General features: G+C 43.2%; 1 protein-coding gene across 2 annotated transcripts in view; it reads right to left on the bottom strand.

Annotated features, from left to right (window-relative positions):
* Garem1 (GRB2 associated regulator of MAPK1 subtype 1) overlaps positions 1 to 17,515 on the bottom strand; it is a 177,201-nt gene that overhangs the window by 15,816 nt on the left and 143,870 nt on the right. For both annotated transcript variants that reach the window (XM_055625411.1, XM_055625410.1), the window contains exon 4: positions 3,573 to 4,745. In XM_055625411.1, coding sequence (XP_055481386.1) covers positions 3,573 to 4,745 — 1,173 coding nt within the window. The remainder of the gene's footprint in view (positions 1 to 3,572; positions 4,746 to 17,515) is intronic.

Genomic DNA, 17,515 nt, shown 5'->3' with positions numbered 1-17,515 from the left:
ATGCTCACTCAAAGAAACAAAGACTATCAGAATCCGCTAGAGAAAAAGCACAACAATCTCACAACTTAGCAGCGGTGGGTAGCAGTCTGAACAGGATGAACAGATAGGCGCCCAGTACGGCACCGGACCATGGGGCCTCAGCACAGCAGCAGTTACAAGCTGACTTGCTTCCTTTCTGTGGCACAGTCTTTCTTTGATGGCTCTGCTGTCTTGGCAGCTCCTGGTGGGTGGGGATGGTCAACTTTCCAGATAAGCGTTCTCCTGGCTTTGGCTATGGTTTGAAAGAGACATGTCTCCTGGAGGATCATGTGCTTGAACATTTGGTCCACAGCTGGCAGGGCTGCTGTGGGGTGTGATGGAAACTTCTTCAGGAGGTGGAGCTTAGTTGGAAGGCATAGATAACTGGAGGTGGACCTGCCCCCCCCCCTGGGTCACTACTTTATGATTGGATGGGAAGGCTGTCACTCTCCCAGCACTCTAACTACCCAGGGCCAAACTGTCATTTAATTCTATGGGAGCACTTGAATTTATGTCCCATTAAAGCTCCTGTTTGAAAATTATAAGCTGAAGCATGAAATTCTCTGGTTCCCCCTGACACACTAAAAATGGAAAATTCATTTCATGGTCACAGAACCAATAATGAAAAAAAAAAAAAAGGCTTCTTTAAACATATCCAGGTTTTCCTTTAAGAGCAAATGATCTTCAGGTGTTTAGAGCACAGCCTTTGTGTTTACAGTGTTTTATAAACACTGGGCATGCTGAGAAAAGCCTCATGTGTCATGAGAAACTACTGCATGGATAGGAGGCTGAGGGCTTTCTCCATGACATTTGCTTTTAGTTTCCAGCTTAAGTCTGATTTTTTTTTTTTTCTTTTAGATCCAAGGTCAACATGGAAAGACAGCATAGCCATTTCCTTTTCGAAATTATTGTAAGTACCATTAGGTTAAAATGTTTATGTCACTATAAAAATGCTGTTGTCTTATGCAAATGATTTGACACAGATTATTGAAACAAAAATTGCAGTGTAAAATTGTATACGTGAACAAAAAAATATCTTGTTAGCTACCATACCCTGTTTACAAATACTGAGCGGTCTCAGATCAGTCACATGACGAGAACGTTTGACAAAAATCAGTTGGAGCACCCACCAGAGTCACAACGCAATCTCAAAAATTCATATTCTTGTCAAAAGACCCCAGGAGCCCCTTCAACCTCATGGATGTGCAACGGGCTCCCAGGCTCCTCTCTATGAATATTTGTGAAAATATTTGTGAAATATTTGTGAAAACATCAGGTATGAAGAAATTTTGAGATAACCAAAGTCCATCAAAAAGCCCACACATGAGTTGGGACAATACACAGAAACATAAAACAAAACAAAACAATGATAACATCTCCTCCCCCTCCAATCTCAATCGTCCTTAGTTGGCAAGGCTCCAGTCGTACTCATGATGAGTCTTCCTAATATCTACTTTTCTGTTCATTCCTTACCAGCCACAAAACAGCAACAGAAATAAAAACCAAATGACGCTAAGTTTCCAACCTCTAGACCTGGTTGACCCTAGGTGTGATCACCTTTTTGAACTCATCAGTCAATCAACAAACACTGCAAGCCAGGCAGGAGCATAGTTCAATAGGAAAGACTCAGGTGGTGTTTCTGATAAAGATCAAGGTCAACCATGACGTCACATCAAGCACACTGCTGAGTTCTGAGATCACTAAGGGTGTCCAGCGCTGGCCAGGAAGGGTGCCCTGTCATTATTACTTCTTTACTTTTTGAGCACCCTTATGGAACCTCAGACATGCAGATAAGGTCTGAGGACCTCAAGTCATAGAGAATTGTGCAAATAGTCTAGGATCTCTTGTCGGGCTTAGCTCTTTCTCTGGGCTTGTGCCTGAAGGTCTCTGGAAGTGTCTGTAGGAAGCAAAGCACAGTCTAACCCTGCAGCAACTGGGAAGCCAAAGCTGCCTTTCCTCTCTTGGGAGACCTTTGTGGTAGAAAGATCCCCCCCATCTCTGTCCCCCAATCCTCAGGCTGCCCATATCCTGGCTCTAGCCTTTGGACTGCCCCCCAGGCACCCTATCCAACCTCTCCAAGCAGCTCCACAGAACTTGTGTGTTAGGGCATCCCAGGATCCATATCCTTGCTCTTGCTTTCTCTGGGATGTCCCTTCCCCCAGCCTCTCTGCTCTTCTAATTCATGCATATCCTCTGACCTCATTTCAAATGCCATTATCTCCAGGAAGGCCTCTCTCATTTACCTTCCACTAGAAGCTTCTCTTTGTGCTCTGAACTGCCACACATGTATCCGTCTCTTCTACTGTTCCTCATCTTTTTGTTTGTTATCTTCTACGGGAAGCTGAATAGCATCATGGGCCAGAAAGGGTATTGGATTCCCTGGAGCCAGAGTTACAGGCAGTTATGAGCTGCCTGACATTGGTGCTGGGGGCTGAATTCGGGTCCTCTGCAAGAGCATCAAGCATTCTTAATCTCTGAGTAAAATTAAAATAAAATTCTGCTACAGATAGGGCGCGCGCACACACACACACACACACACACACACACAGTAAAGATGTTGTCAAATTCATGGGGTCATTATTAGTGCCTCTATGGTTTTCTCTCTCAGGACAGAAAAAGACAGAAAAAGGTCAGCGTGAGCAGCAGAACTACAGTGACTCTCGACCAAAGATGGTGGTCAGAAGAAAGGCCCTTCCTACGGTTTGTACTTTTTAACTTTTTTGTGGGGGGTGTGTGATGCTGGGAATTCAACTGTGGCTACAGGCATGCTAAGCATGGGCTCCAATGCCGAAGTGAAAAACCTAGCCTCTATACCAATGTTTTTTACACTAAACCTGACAGACACCTCATCAAGCTCTGAATTATGGTCTGCAGAGAGAGACAGCTACTTGGCACTTGGGTCCGTGGCATGAGTGTCCATGAGACCACCCCCACAATCTGGTCTTGATATAATCTGAGGGACACAGGAGAGTTATTGGAGATGCCTAGGCCTCCTTTCCCCCTGCTTCCTGTCTCAAGCACAGAGGATGTAGTTCCTTCAGACAGCACTAGTCTCTACCTTGTTCTGCACGTGAACAACCCAGTTTCTCTTGCTTCCTCTCTTTCCTCCTCTCTGCACTCCCACTTTATCAGCGAAGTTTGTTGGTCTAGTTACAAACCACTTGTTGAAGCTCATTCCTTCTGGCCACCGTCATGGCTACAGTTTAGATACTGTCCCTTAGACCTCTGTCATGACTGCCCCTTTCCTGGCCACCCAGCTTCTGGTCTGCTGTCTCTTCCCTGTAATCTGTTTTCTAGGCAATAGCCAATCAAGGTTAAAGATCATTGCCTGTTAGGAGCTCTCAGAGGTTCTCACACAATGTAGTACAACTCTCACTTGCCTACGGAAATAACTGACTGGGCTAGCATCCACACTCCACTCCAAATTAAATACATTTATTCATTCTGATGATCCTCAGTTGGAAAGTGTTTTAGTCTTATAAGAAAATAAATGAGTCGATGCCCGGGCAGAGACAGAAACACTGGCACACCATTCACACACACACGTGACTTACAGCTTCAGATTTGGGAGGCACTGGAGGTGGAGGTAGGGCGATTTCTGAAGACTTCGCTGTGCCTCCCAGGGTTGCAGGGGCAGGGAGAGAAGAGGTCGTACATTTGGATCGCGTGGAGCCTCTCAAGGGGTCGCACCTGCTCTTCTCACTGAGCGAGCGCGTGAGAGGCTGGCAGCTCGGCTTGCCTTCCTCCAGCCACAGCTCTTCATAGGGAACTTCTGGCTTTCCTGGGATGCCCGCCGACTCATCATTAGCTTCCGGGAAAAGGTAGTCACTCCCACTGTCACCAGAGTCTTGATAGGGGAGGATGTCGTGAGGAAAAGGGGCCCACTCTCCCCCAAGGTCCCTGCAGCCATGGAGGTTCACCTCACTGTTGCCGTGGAGATTGTTGCCGTACACACAGACTGAGAGCCGGTGGAAGGACTGGGTGAGCTCGTCGCGGGCATAGCTGAGGGAATTGGGTAAATGGTTGTGGCCAGAGCAACGGCCCTTTTTGGGGCTCTTGCAGTCTTCATTCCAGTCCGTTTTCACATCGCGAACAGCCCGTGAATACTCATCAATGTCAAACTGCTCTTGGCAGATACCAAGCCAGTGATGGACTAGGGTTTCTGGCCACACCTCTCCCTTCACCAGGTGTTCGGGGAGGCTGAACTTGGGGACAGTCAAGTGCAAAGGGAAGTGCATGGGGAGGATCTTGTTGTTTCGCAGCACACAGCAGACCACCACTGTCTTGGTCTGGATGTTCACAAACTTGTAGCGGTGTCCCTCTCTGATGAAGTGGAGGTCATAGGGGTTCCTGGGAGGGGGGCTGGGCACTGTCACGTTCACGGGGAGCCGAGTCTTCTCCACGATGTTTCGGATGGTGTGTTCCCCTTCCTGCATCTGCAGTTCCAGGGGGCTCCGGGTGCTAAACCTGCCCTTGCACTGGAATGGAAGGCTGATGCTCTCATTGGTCCGGTGATTCATGCAAATGAGGCAGGGCATTTTGCCTTTTCCCAGCTTGCTGATGGAATTGAGTTTCCCAATCTTTTTGAAGATGGTGTTGAGTCGCGACTTCTCCTTGAAGGTCTTTGCATAAAGGATTTCTGCTTGGCCCATTAGGGTGAGTTCATCCCCCGTACACAGGGCGATGTTGTAAACCTCAGTGTCTTCATTGCAGTCACCTGACGCAACCTATGACACGATAAACCGATACCACATTAGCGAGGGCAAACACGCACGCGCCAACGCTGAGCTCCCCTTTAACCCTGAGCGAGGGTGATTCATTTTATTTACGTGGCTAAGAGCAGCCACATTCTTCTATTTGCCACACATGTTTTATTTTGGAGAGGGCTGTGGGCGAACGCTGCTGAAAGGTTAACGTTTTGTTCTTTGACAGCTCCATACATGTCAATTTTGGCATGTTTATCAGTCGCTTCCGTCTTCTCTCTTAGCCCCCCTCACTCTGTATAGAACCCTTCTTTCCCAGGATGGTCCCTTCTACTTTCTTATCTGTTTCATTTTTTAAACAACCCATGGAGTTAACTGGGCTTGCTTGCACGGGAATAGGTGTGAGGTTATCTCCTGCAGCACGGATGGCTTTACCAGTGGTTATCGTACCCCTCAAGAACGATGACTCCCCCTCCCCTAGCCGCCAGTAACTAGCAGTAGCTTCTTAGCTAAAGAAAAAAAAGACTTTAATGTAAGACGGCATGAAGTTAGACTTTAGCTTATTGTTATTATTTTTTATCTTGCTCTTTTTGAGCTATGACCTCACACAGCTGGGACTGGCCTCAGACTTACCAGCTAGCTGAAGCCACCTACTGCCTCTATCTCCCAAGTGCCAGGATTAGAGGTGTGTGCCACCACTTCTGGTTTTACATTGGATTATTAAAACAGGTTCACGCCTGGAAACACAAAGAGGTCTACCTGATGGATAATTATTTTGGAATACTAAGAATATCTTTTTTTGCCATTATAAATAACATTTTCATAAACTCTGAAGAATTTTTTTTTTTGCTATTTAAAATTACCCTAGAGTTTTGCCTTTTAAAATTTCCTAATTAATAAATTTTTTAAAATTTGGAAGAGACAAGGGATTAAGAATATTTGTGTGTTGCTAGATATTGAACCTGGGCTTTGAGCAAGCCAGACAGGTGAGATCTACTACCACATTATACAGCAAAATATCTAGATGGTTTGTTTCTCCATTTAAAAATGATTGTATAAAGTAGTCACGTTCATTGGAAGAAATATAAAAAATAAAAATATAAAGCATAAAATAAAAATAACAGGAACCTGTATTATTCCCCTACTGCATATCATCTGTAAAAAATCTTAGATAAATAGAAAAAAGAAATGGTATGTATCAGTTATCTCCAAGATACGTAAATTCATGCTCTTATTTGAGGCTTCCGTTCCACTCCCACTGCACCCATGTATATACTTCTCAAATGACAATCATCTGTTCTGTTTATTACACAAAGATGGGCTTTACTTTGCTTTGACCAGTTTCTTCTTTTAGAAAAACGAGAATTTTTTCCCTATATTTAGCAATTATAAATAGTACTGCAATGAAAAATTTGACAGTTCAATGATTTCCATTGAAGAAGCAGCAAAAACCAGAACTGCGGGGACACAGCTCTGAGCACCTGCCACTCCACCACTGCTTTTCATCCACGCTGTACGTGTATGTCAGTGATCTGAAGGGAAAGCTGCAGCCTTGATTTATGTATTCCTGTTTCGTGTGAGAAGCTTTGTTGGGAAGCTGATGCTTGGGCATTAACTTAGTTCTTTGGGCTGCTTCTTATTTACTCTTTTTATGTAAGGTGAATGGCTTCATGCTACATATTTTTTGATTTGTTTCTTGGTTTTAATTTTGTAGCTTCTCTAAATTATATTATTCTTTTCTTTTTTCCTTTTTCTTTTTGATAAAAATATAGACAGTATTTCCAGAATTATCTTTTGTGATTTATTCTGGGGTGCTATGCTCCTGGCTGAGAAGGAGTCCATTGGTTTTAAATCAGGGTGATTTTGCAACAGTCCCAGGGGATGTGTGGCAGTTTCTGGAGACATTTTGGTTGTCATGACAAGAGGAGATGCTTTTTATACCTCTGGGTACAGTCTAAGGTGCTGCAAAGTATGAACAGCACACAGGACAGCTTGCTGTCCTGCCCCCGGAAAAAACTCAACAGTTCAAAATTTCAACCACAGCTAAGTTGTGAATTGCTGGCCTAGCACTGCAGTCCAGCTTGTGGTGGTTTCCTTTACTCCTGCATTTACTTACCCAAATTCCCTTTGGTGGATTATGCAACAGAGGGAGCTAACCTATTTTAATGTAGTGTCTACTATACTTCCTAAGTACTACTCCATTCCTAGTTGATTTGAAGTGCTGTCTTCCATATGTGTTAAAATTCACAAAACAAGTATTTAAAGGTTTATGTATACATTTCTATTTTGAGGACATGTACCATAGTTCTCTGCCCCACCAGAGACATGATGTTTAACTTTCTGTATCTTTATAATTGCTGTCTATATATGATAAATATATAACATGATAAATATAACATGTATAACATGATAAATCTCATGTTATTCTGACTCGAAATCCCCACGGAACTGTCAATTAACCAATCCCCTTGTCTTGATCAAGAGAGTGGTCCTCATTTCAGTAGTTGTGGTCCTGGGATGGTGTGTGTGTGTGTGTGTGTGTGTGTGTGTGTGTTGCTGTTGTTTTGTTAAATAAACAGGGTGTCAAACTTTCCTCTAAATGTTTATCTTCATACCCACAGATCAGTGGTGCTGTTAGGCTTGGCCAGGGAAGCTTCTGGTTACAATGAGCAACAGTTAATGCAGAGACTCATAACTTGTCAAAGTGCTGAGAACAAGGAACTTAAGTGCTCAGCCTTAAATGGGGAATCTACATCACTTCACCCAATGCTCCAGAACACTGCAGAAGAGTGAGGTGGAAAGGCTGTAAGAACCGGAGACTGGGGAGACTATGACCTTTTATATCCATGAACATACAGGTGTGCAGGTGTGGCTACCTGCACAAGACCTGTTCAAGACAGGGCCCATCACCCTTCCATCAGGGATGAAGGAGGGTACATATGGCCTTATTCTTCTCTAAGAAGCAGTGGAAAGATTGCAGAGGGGAAGGGAATCATAGTCCTCAGCTGTGAAACCATGGACAAAGCCTTTGCTCAATTAACTAACATCACCTGTGCTCATGTAGGCAACCTTGATTAAATGCAGTAGATCTAAAACACCAAAGTGGTAGGGAGACTTGTCACACACACACACAAAAGGTACAGTGGGAGGGAGACAAGAAAGGATAATGGGGAGATATCAGCAAAGTATGTTACATATATGTATAAAATTATTAGTGAGAGAAGAAAATAGACCATGACTACTCAGGGAGGTTCAACCCACCCATGGCCGACCGGAGGGGAATGCAAACCAACCACCGCAGAAGCCACTGCTTCTTTTCTAGGGGAAAATTCAGGAGGCTGTTTCAATTGTCACTCCACACACCAATGATCCTAGAAGATATTACTTCTACTGTGAAGCACACTTATGACTACCCACAGAGGATGCCTGAGCAGACTGGTATGACAGTGCAAAAATGTTGTGGTTAGCAAAGAGAAGGTTGTGTACATGTGTGACTGGATATATAAACAGCCCTCCTCTCTGTCTCCCGGGGTCAGTTAAGGAGACCTCCCTCTTGGACACTGCCACCCCATCCCCCACTGGCCGCCTGTTTCAGTCTAGATCTCAACAATTGCTTTTGGTGGTTTCATTGCATACTGTGGTCCTTTATCATGGGTGGGCAAGACGAAACTTGTGATAGAATAAACGGACATCTCCCAGGGCCTGTAGTCCCAGAGAACAGATAGGAAGAGAGACTGCAAACACCAGAAACAAGGCTGAGGGAAGTGCCAAGATGGCAAAAGGCTAAGGAAGGCGAGCATTGCAACTGGCCCCAGCAGCTGGAAATGCTCTAGGTACTGGCTGTAAATGGAAGAGCAGGGGCTGCCAAGGCTCCCAGTGTTAGCTGCTGGGCGATGGTCTGCTGCTGTTCAAAACTCCAAAGTGGCTCACACCAAGAAGATGCACACTGTCTACTCGTGATGTCCACCCAAACAAAGCAAGGAGCCCTCTGCTGTAGCACAAGTACCTAAGGTTATATGAATTAGCTTAGAGAATGCATTCGGCAAAGGTTTATATAGAATACTCTTTGTGCTTAAAATAGTGTTTAATAAGGATATTTGCTCAACCATGTTTGTAGCAGCTTTATCTGTAATAGCCAAAAGCTGGAAACAACCAAGATGTCCCACAACGGAGGAATGGATACAGAAAGTATGGTACATCTACACAATGGAATACTACTCAGCAATAAAAAACAAGGAAATCATAAAATTTGCAGGTGAGTGGTGGGATCTGGAAAAGATCATCTGCATCATCCAGAAGCAGAAAGACACACACAGTCTTACTCACTCAGATAGACATATAATATAGGATAAACCTAGTAAAAATCTGTACACCTAAAGAAACTAATCAAGAGGGAGGATTCTGGCTAAAATGCTCAATCCCCATCCAGAAAGGCAAAGAGGATGGACATCAGAAGAAGGAGAAAACAGGGAACAAGTTAGGAGCCTGCCATGAAGGGCCTCTGAAAGGCTCTGCCCTGCAGACTATCAAAGCAGACGTTGAGTCTTATGGCCAAACTTTGGACAGAATGCAGGGAGTCTTATGAAAGAAGTGGGAAATAGTAAGATCTGGAGAGGACAGGAACTCCACAAGGAGAGCAACAGAACCAAAAAATCTGAGCACAGGGGTCTTCCCTGAGACTGATACTCCAACCAAGTACCATGCATGGAGATAACCTAGAACCTCTGCACAGATGTAGCCCATGACAGTTCAGTCTCCAAGTGGGTTTCATAGTAATGGGAATAGGGACTGTCTCTCACATTAACTGATTGGCCTGCTCTTTGATCACCTCCCCCTGAGGGGGAAGCAGCCTTACCAGGTCACAGAGGAAGACAATGCAGCCACTCCTGATGAGACCTAACAGACTAGGATCAGAAGGAAGGAAAAGACACCCTCTCCTATCAGTGGAGTTGGGGAGGGGCATGGGTGGAGAAGGGGGAGAAAGGGAGAATGGGAGGAGGAAGAAGGAAGAGGGGGAGGGGAGGAGGGAGGGAACTAGAGGGGGGATACACAGTAAATAAAGTGTAATTAATAAAACAATTTAAAATAGTGTTTATCCTGTGCTAATAGTTATATTCAGTACATGAAAAGATACTACTGTGTTGAAAGCTTTTTAGGAAAATTTGACAGTAATTTTGCATAAAACATTTTTTTTGAAAAAATACTTGTTAATTTATTCTATTTTAATTTGCCAATGTCAATAAAAAGTTAAGAAAAATAGTGTTTATCTTTTCTGCTTATTCATTTATTGTTTTTAGAAAAGAAGAAACAAAGGAACAAACAGAAAAATGGGTTACATTTCAGGGTGTGTGTGTGTGTGTGTGTGTGTGTGGTAGGGTAGAGGAAAGTAGGAGAAAGTGTGACCTTTGACTGGGTCTTGCTGAGCTTTAGTCTTTGACTCCACTCATTCAAACTAACTAACAAATAGCGTTTCCTTCAGAGAATTCTGCTTGTTACAGCAGAGGTGTGGAGTACGGTCTGAGGGAGTTGACTTTATGTGCGCCGTAGGAAGAATACAGAAATGTGTGAGTGGTGGGTAGTTAGAGGTTTGGGTCAGAGAGGTGGCTCAGGGGGCATTGTTATTAAGCCTGATGAGCGGAGTTTTATCCCTGGGGCCCATGTGGTGGAAGGAGAGGGTGACTCCTGCACGTTATCTTCTAATCTGCACACGTGCACTGTGGTGAGCATGTCTATACACACATAGAAACAACTTAATGTAATAAAAACTTAAAGAAGAGAGCCGCAGAGTCTCACTATAGAAGAAAAGGCAGAAATAAAATCACGAAAAGCAGGAAGACTCAAGAAGAACTTGCAGGATGGTTTAGAATTGGAGCTATCAGAAGACATATATTTACACATAGAGTTATACACGATGACAAAAGAACACACACACACACACACACACACACACACACTCCTTATATCGGAAATCCAGCACTCAACAGGAATTTTGAAGGAACAACTGTGTCTAGGGTAGAGCAGGAGAGGTGCAGAATGAGCATGGGACACTCTCTGTGCCAGGAAGGAGAGAGCTTAGAAGATGATGAGGTGTGTCAAGAACATAGGAGAGGGCCCAACTTGTTCCCATTGACAAAATCTGGGACAATTTGAGAGAGAACATGATAAAGTACAATCTACTAAGTAAAATAGGACTATGTTTTTACTGACGGCAAAACCCACCAACAAATAAAAACAAAGGAGTGGGGAGAAAGCCAACAGATGTGGAAGAATGGTGCAAATGGAGAAATTCTGATTTGGCCGTTACCATCTCACAGTCATTTATGGGTGGTAAACTTAGAGAAGTTTAAATAAAGAGCAAGTTGCCAAAGGAGCTACTGCCACGTTTCTTCAGTGGTGTGGCCACTGGTAAGCTGCTCACAAGGCAGTGAATAACCTCACACCAATGCTCACGCAACTTACCGGAGCTAAGAACAGTGGGTCATGAGCAAAAAGACAAGAAGACACTTGTTAGGAGGCTGAAGGGCCCAAGATGGTGTGGAAGGGAGGTAAGAGAAGGCAATGACAGGGGAATGTGGAAAAAATACACTATTAAGGGCATAAAACTGTCAAAGTACATAAAAATCCTTAAAATCCAGGTCAAATGTGTGGCCTTAAACAGTGGCTCTCAGCCTGTGGGTTGTGACTCCCTTCACAAACCCTTATCTTCAAAAATATTTACAACTTGTAACTACCAAAATTATAGGTATGAAGGAGCAACAGAAATAATTTTATGGTCGAGGTCAGCTTAAGAGGAGCTGTATTAAAGGTCCAGCATTAGGAAGGCTGAGAACCACTGGTTCTCAGAGCTGCAAGGAGGAGAAGTTGAACAGTGTGCTGAAGAAACCGGAGCAACCTTGGCTGATGATCTGATTGCATCACCCCCAGGAGGTGTGCCTCGGTTCTGTACCCCAAGATGCTTGTGCATTACTGAAATCTAATCACAAACTATCAGACACACCCAAACGGAGAAATGTTCACCTCCTCTCCGCACTCTTTCTGTTGTGGGGGATCTAAGCCAGGGTACCAGACCAGGCCAGAGCTCTTCCACTGACCTATCCCTCAGTCCATTCGCTTGAAAGACAAAGAAAGGCCTAAAGACTGCTTTGAAGTGAAATGAAGAGAAACAAAAAGCAGATGCAACAAAGTTACTAATGGTTGCTGACATGCACTTTGTTGCTACTTTCTGTGTCTCACTGAGTAGAAACTCATAAGATTAAGTTATTTTTTAAAAAAGATTAAAAGAAAATTGTGTGTGTCTATTCTGTAGATGTACGCACATATGTGTGGGTGGGTCTGTAGAGGCTAGGAGAGGGTGCGGTAGGAGTTAAAAGCAGGAGTTAACAGTCCCCTGACGTGTGCGCTGGGATCCTGGTAAACTGGGTCCTGTGGATGAACGAGTTCTCCCAAGAGTTGAGCCATCTCTCCAGCCCCGACCTTAAGTCCCCCTCCAGTCTATTCTCTTGGAGTTTTGAGATTATATCTTATACAAATGACAAAAGAAAAATATCTTCAAGTTTTCAGTTTTCACCTGTCTTTCTAAGGACACGATGGCGGGAGGGGTGAGTATTTTCGTGCTGCCGGGGTTTTTTGTGACTGCTGTTAGCCCTTCAGAACAGAACTATAAGAAATACACAGGCCTGAGATAGTCTTTACCCCACGAGTAATTAACTTTCTAATTTTGGTTTTCTAAAAATTCCTACAAAGAAATTAATTTTTAAATCAATTGCTATTTCAGTGTTCAGTAATATGGTCATGATTTTTTTTTTTTAATTTCAATGCACTGCCTTATGATTCCAGGACTAGATTTCTGAATTCTAAAATGAGCACTTGATTGGAATAATTTATACATGATCATGGTGCACCTATGACGATACTGCATGATTCTCTTTGATAGTGTTTGCTTTATGGCTTATAGATCTCGGTCACAGGGGAGAATAACTACAGTTTTATTAGTGTGTCGCTCTCAGGTCTGGATATCAGGCTTAATGTTCATCGCAGCTGGACTTTTTCTTTGCCAATAAACAGTGTCTGCCTTGAAGTGATCGATAACGCTCACACTGCTTCTGGAGCAGCAAATGCCAGCATGCATTTAGAAAAAAACTAGGCAGAGACATCTCTGCACATAACGTGTTATCATCACAAGTCGCCTCTGTGTAATTTTAATCTCTGCAATAAGCGATTTGTCAATCAACATTAGTACCATAAGAAACAAACAACTCTGCTGTTTCCAGGGTGAAGCAGCTTTTTCCAGAGGAGTCATTGTAAATGCCTGATGCCAACACGATCTTATTTTAGCGGCGCTCCGTGTGGAGGTTTAAAGTCCATTTTGGGTGACTCACAGAAGTGGCGGTATGTTTTAAAGACTTGTACCTCACTGTTTTCTTTCAGTCAGTGCTTACCTGCCCTAAGTGGATTCTTAGCTTCTTCAGTGGATTAGGTGTAGGAACATTCATTTTGCACGTGACAGAGTTCCTGGGTGCCCAGCACTCGGCCTCCAATGACAACTGACGTGACTGTGCCACACCTGTGCATGTGTGTATGCCACGGGTACACATGCATGTGTGGATGACCATGTGGAGAGCAGAGGTCAGCTTCAGGTATTGCTTCTTAGGATCTCCCCCTGATCCCCCCTTTTTTCGTAGACAGGAAGGTTCAGCAAGTCGACTATAGGCGGGCTTGATTATAGCCCAGCAAGCCCCAGGGCTCCTTGTGTGCCTGTCTCCCCAGAGCTTGGAGTACAGCATGTGCCACCATGCTCCGCTTTTTACGTGAGTGCTAGGGGTCAAGTTCAGTTCCTCATGCTTGCATGGCATACACCAGACTCACGGGGCCATTTCTCCAGCCTCAGCTTTGTTTTCCTACAGGATCTGCAGCTTCAAGGGTTCAGCCATCTTATTTTCTTGACTTTGGTCTCAGGAATGAATGCTTCACTATTCATTTGAACTTTATATATATATATATATATATATATATATATATGTGTGTATATATATATATTTATATCTATGGCCTTTAATTTCAGCTAGCACCTAGTTAAACTTACATCAGGCATGCAGAACAAAAGTCAACAAATTACTGTTCACAGTGGAAGCCTACACCACCTTAATGAGGATTTTATGAGGACATTGTCACACCCATCCGTTTATGTCTAGGCCATGTTTTCTCCTGACAAAGGCAGCATTGAGTATTTGCAAACAACTACATGATCCATCGCCTCTACGATGTGTATCATGTTCTTTTTCACAAAAACTTGCCAGTCATGGAAGGGACCATAGCCTTTGGAATTTAATTGGTACAATACTACTAGTTCATACAACCATGAGATCACAACCTGAGTCCGAACCTTGCCTGAAACAGTAAGGAAATGTAGACAAAGTGTTTAACTTTTCCGCGCCCCCTTTTCCATCTGTATTTATCCTGCTGGATAAATGAACACATGAACAATTGCCCATAGTTTTTGGCATGGGAAGGTACTCGGTAAATAAAGGCAGCATGACCATCCCTCTTTTCAAGAACACTTGACTTATTCTCTATCACATTCACCATTTATATCCCTGCATTTCCAAACTGGGAAGGCTTCATCCATGACTGTTTTTAAGCCCAAACCACTATTTCTAAGGATTATCATTTCCCCTGTATTGAAGGGAGCTTGTTTTTATCGAATGCGTTAACTTGGAATACAACTTAGTGTCGGGATAGAGCCTGATTTATCATTATAGACATATCCCAAAGGAAATGAGTCAAAAATGTCCTGATTTAGAAGACACAGGTCTGTGAGGCTCTGAGCTTCATCACTATGCTTCCTTAGTGTAATATTGTGGAAACTCAGGGGTTTTGAAGAGGTGGTGCTCACCATTTTGAGTCTCTATGTCTGTTTCTCTTTCACTTGTGCAACAAAACTTCAGTTGGTATCTGGAGAAACAGTAATGCTCCTCAAACATGAAGAAGTAAAAACCCCTTTCTCTCTAATCTCCCCTCCCCCACTGCAATGCTGAGGACTGAATCTAGTACTTTGTTCATGCTAGGCAAGCACCTCACCGTGGGACCATATCCCAAGTCTGTAAGGCTTGTTCCTTCCTATGCAATTAAGTTGTTGTTTCTACTTTTCCCCAATCTACCTTTACAAACACACACTTTCTAGAATGAAGAAAGAGCAGGCCAAGCGAGATGCCACCTATGACATGCACTGAAAGAGGATGTCAGCCAGCTTCCGGGACGTGGAGCAGACAGGACATGCACAGTCAAACAGAGCAAGCCTTCCTTAGTAAAGGTCACTATCTGGGCACACTCGGCACTTCTGCCTACACTTTGTCTGTGTGCTCAGTCAGCTCTCCTTCCACATAAAAAACACATAATGTATGTGAGTCCAGGCTGCAGTTCTGTGTCTCCAGTTCTGATGTCATCACTAATGCTGGCAATTAGCCCTGCATACGTTATGATACAAACGGATGGACCAATCCTGTGGTCGCTGTCAGGGACAGATGAGGACTCTCACAGAAAAAAAAAAAAAATGTTCTTCCTCTGTCTGCTGAGCCTGACAGTTTTCTTAGGTTTCCATGCATGTGATTTATTTGCTTAATTTCTTTCCTTTAATTTTTTTTTTAAACTGTAAAAAAAAAAAAAAAAAGTGCTCTGTCTAAGTGCTTTGGTATGTGAGCCTGGTTAACATTTCCAGTTTCAATGTTTCCTGAGAGGAAGTAATTCAAAGTGTGTTATCTAAACAACTCTAATAGGTCTAATCCAGGAAACCATCAGGCTTTTACTGCTCATAATGCCACTCAGAATTAATACCCCCAAGTCCCTCTAAGCTACTGATGTAAAACTTTGGATGTGTGTGCACTCAGGCACATACATATTCATTCTCTCTCTCTCTCTCTCTGCAGCAGGCAATTTGTCTCTAATAACCAAACAATGCAACAGAGATGCCAAAACAGCAGCACTAGAAGAAAGTCAACTTTAACTTAAAGTTTCCTAATGAAGATTTAAGTTAATATTGACAATGGAGAGGGGGCCCTTCATGGCTAACTTTATTTCTTTGCTTTGATAAAATTATTGTTGTAAAATAAAAATTCCAGTTCTCAGTAACAACAATTGATCTCATAGACATGTGTAGATTAAATATACAATGTTTGATATCCCAGGCTATAAATATAACTGTCTTCTGGGAAAATAGAAAACAATAGTGCTTTAAGAGTTGAGATAAATGTTGATTGTGTAGTGTGTGTGTGTATGTGTTTAAAAGAGGAAATAGGCCAGGGATGACAAGCGCAATGGCACTGACTTAGTGGTGGCAGCATGGCATGGCAGACAGTTTGCCAACTGGTAGTTTCTCAGAGGAGCTCACAAAGCTTCAGCAAACAAATTAACAAGAAAAGCATTGAGTCTTAGTCTTCAAACACTAAGATAATGAAGCCCACACTGTACAGAGTTTAGAATCCCCCATGAGTCTTGACATCTGACTCATTCTAAGAAAACCATGTGACTTTTTTTAACCAGAAAACAAAAATTTGCTATGTTTAATATTTTCTTGCTATCTTAAAAATTCCCCTTTCTACCTGACAAAGCTTACACTGCATGCATAGCCATTGACCCTTGCTAACCTCTGTGGCGTGGGGCCAAGAGCAAGGCTGTATACTGAGGAGGTTCTCAGTTGGCCACCAGAATGGCGTGTGTCAGGCTGTGAGGTCTGGTAGGAAAGCCAGCATGGTCTTCTGTGCTAACTAGCACACTATCAAATATGGTTCTCAACCCTCAGCCTTGCAGATCAGACGTGGAAACTAAAACCAGGTAAAGAAGTATTAAGGCAGGTGCTCTAACACATAGGGACGCCACATGACTTAGATGGGACAATAAGATACTAGGCAGCCGAGGATGACCTGAACTTGTCCTGCCTCAACTGGGTGTTCCTGCTGTCTCTACCCAAACTGGCTGGATCACAGGTGTGTGTTACCATATCTAGCCTACTTACATTTTAAAAAAGAGAATGGGTCAATTGCACAGGCTATTGGGGCAGTGGAAAGTATCCTCAGATTACAATCTGGAGTCCTACCTCAAGCACCGGGGCATAATGGTGGCTGGGTTATGCTAGGAGACCTGGAATCCACTGTAGACTTTACTGACTATATGAATCTCTAAAGCCAGCGAAGGCATTTTGCTTCTTAGGTTTTTTTTTTTTTTTTTTTTTGTTAATTTTACTAAAGGAAACAGGTGATGTCTAAAGGCTCCTCCAGATCTAAACTCAAATCCTTGGCTTGTTGGATTGTTTACAGAATTGTAGTCTTTAATTTTTGAGCACATTTATCAGTATCAGGAAATTATGTTAATTCTTATGAGTCTTACATGATTATTTACCTATTTAGAAACGGTTCCCCAGGATGGCTTATCATTTAGAATTAAAAGGAAAGAATGTTGTCTGTGACAACAGTGGCAATTCTGGACACTATGCTAAGTCAAATAAGCTAGGATAATATTTAGCTGAGGACAAATATTGCATGATATAAAATGAAACACAGCAGCAGGGCACAGGTGGGTCATTCCCATTGCAATCTGAGCAATCTCTCCATGGTACCAATGGTTTGTGTAGTTGGTCTAGTTTCTTTTTTAATGAGGGAATGGGGATTTCCCAGGATGGGTCATTTTAGTGAGGGTTGGGGATCAAAGGTACAATGTTCCAGCTGGATAGGAGGAAGGAATACAAATATAAGGTGATGGATGCTACTCAGCTTGGTTTGATCATTATATGCCTATTGCTTCAT

Source organism: Psammomys obesus, unplaced genomic scaffold, assembly GCF_907164565.1.
Source record: "Psammomys obesus unplaced genomic scaffold, mPsaObe1.curated_primary_1811, whole genome shotgun sequence".
In the NCBI taxonomy this organism is placed as follows: Eukaryota; Metazoa; Chordata; class Mammalia; order Rodentia; family Muridae; genus Psammomys; species Psammomys obesus.
This window is presented reverse-complemented; position numbering and strand designations above follow the sequence as displayed.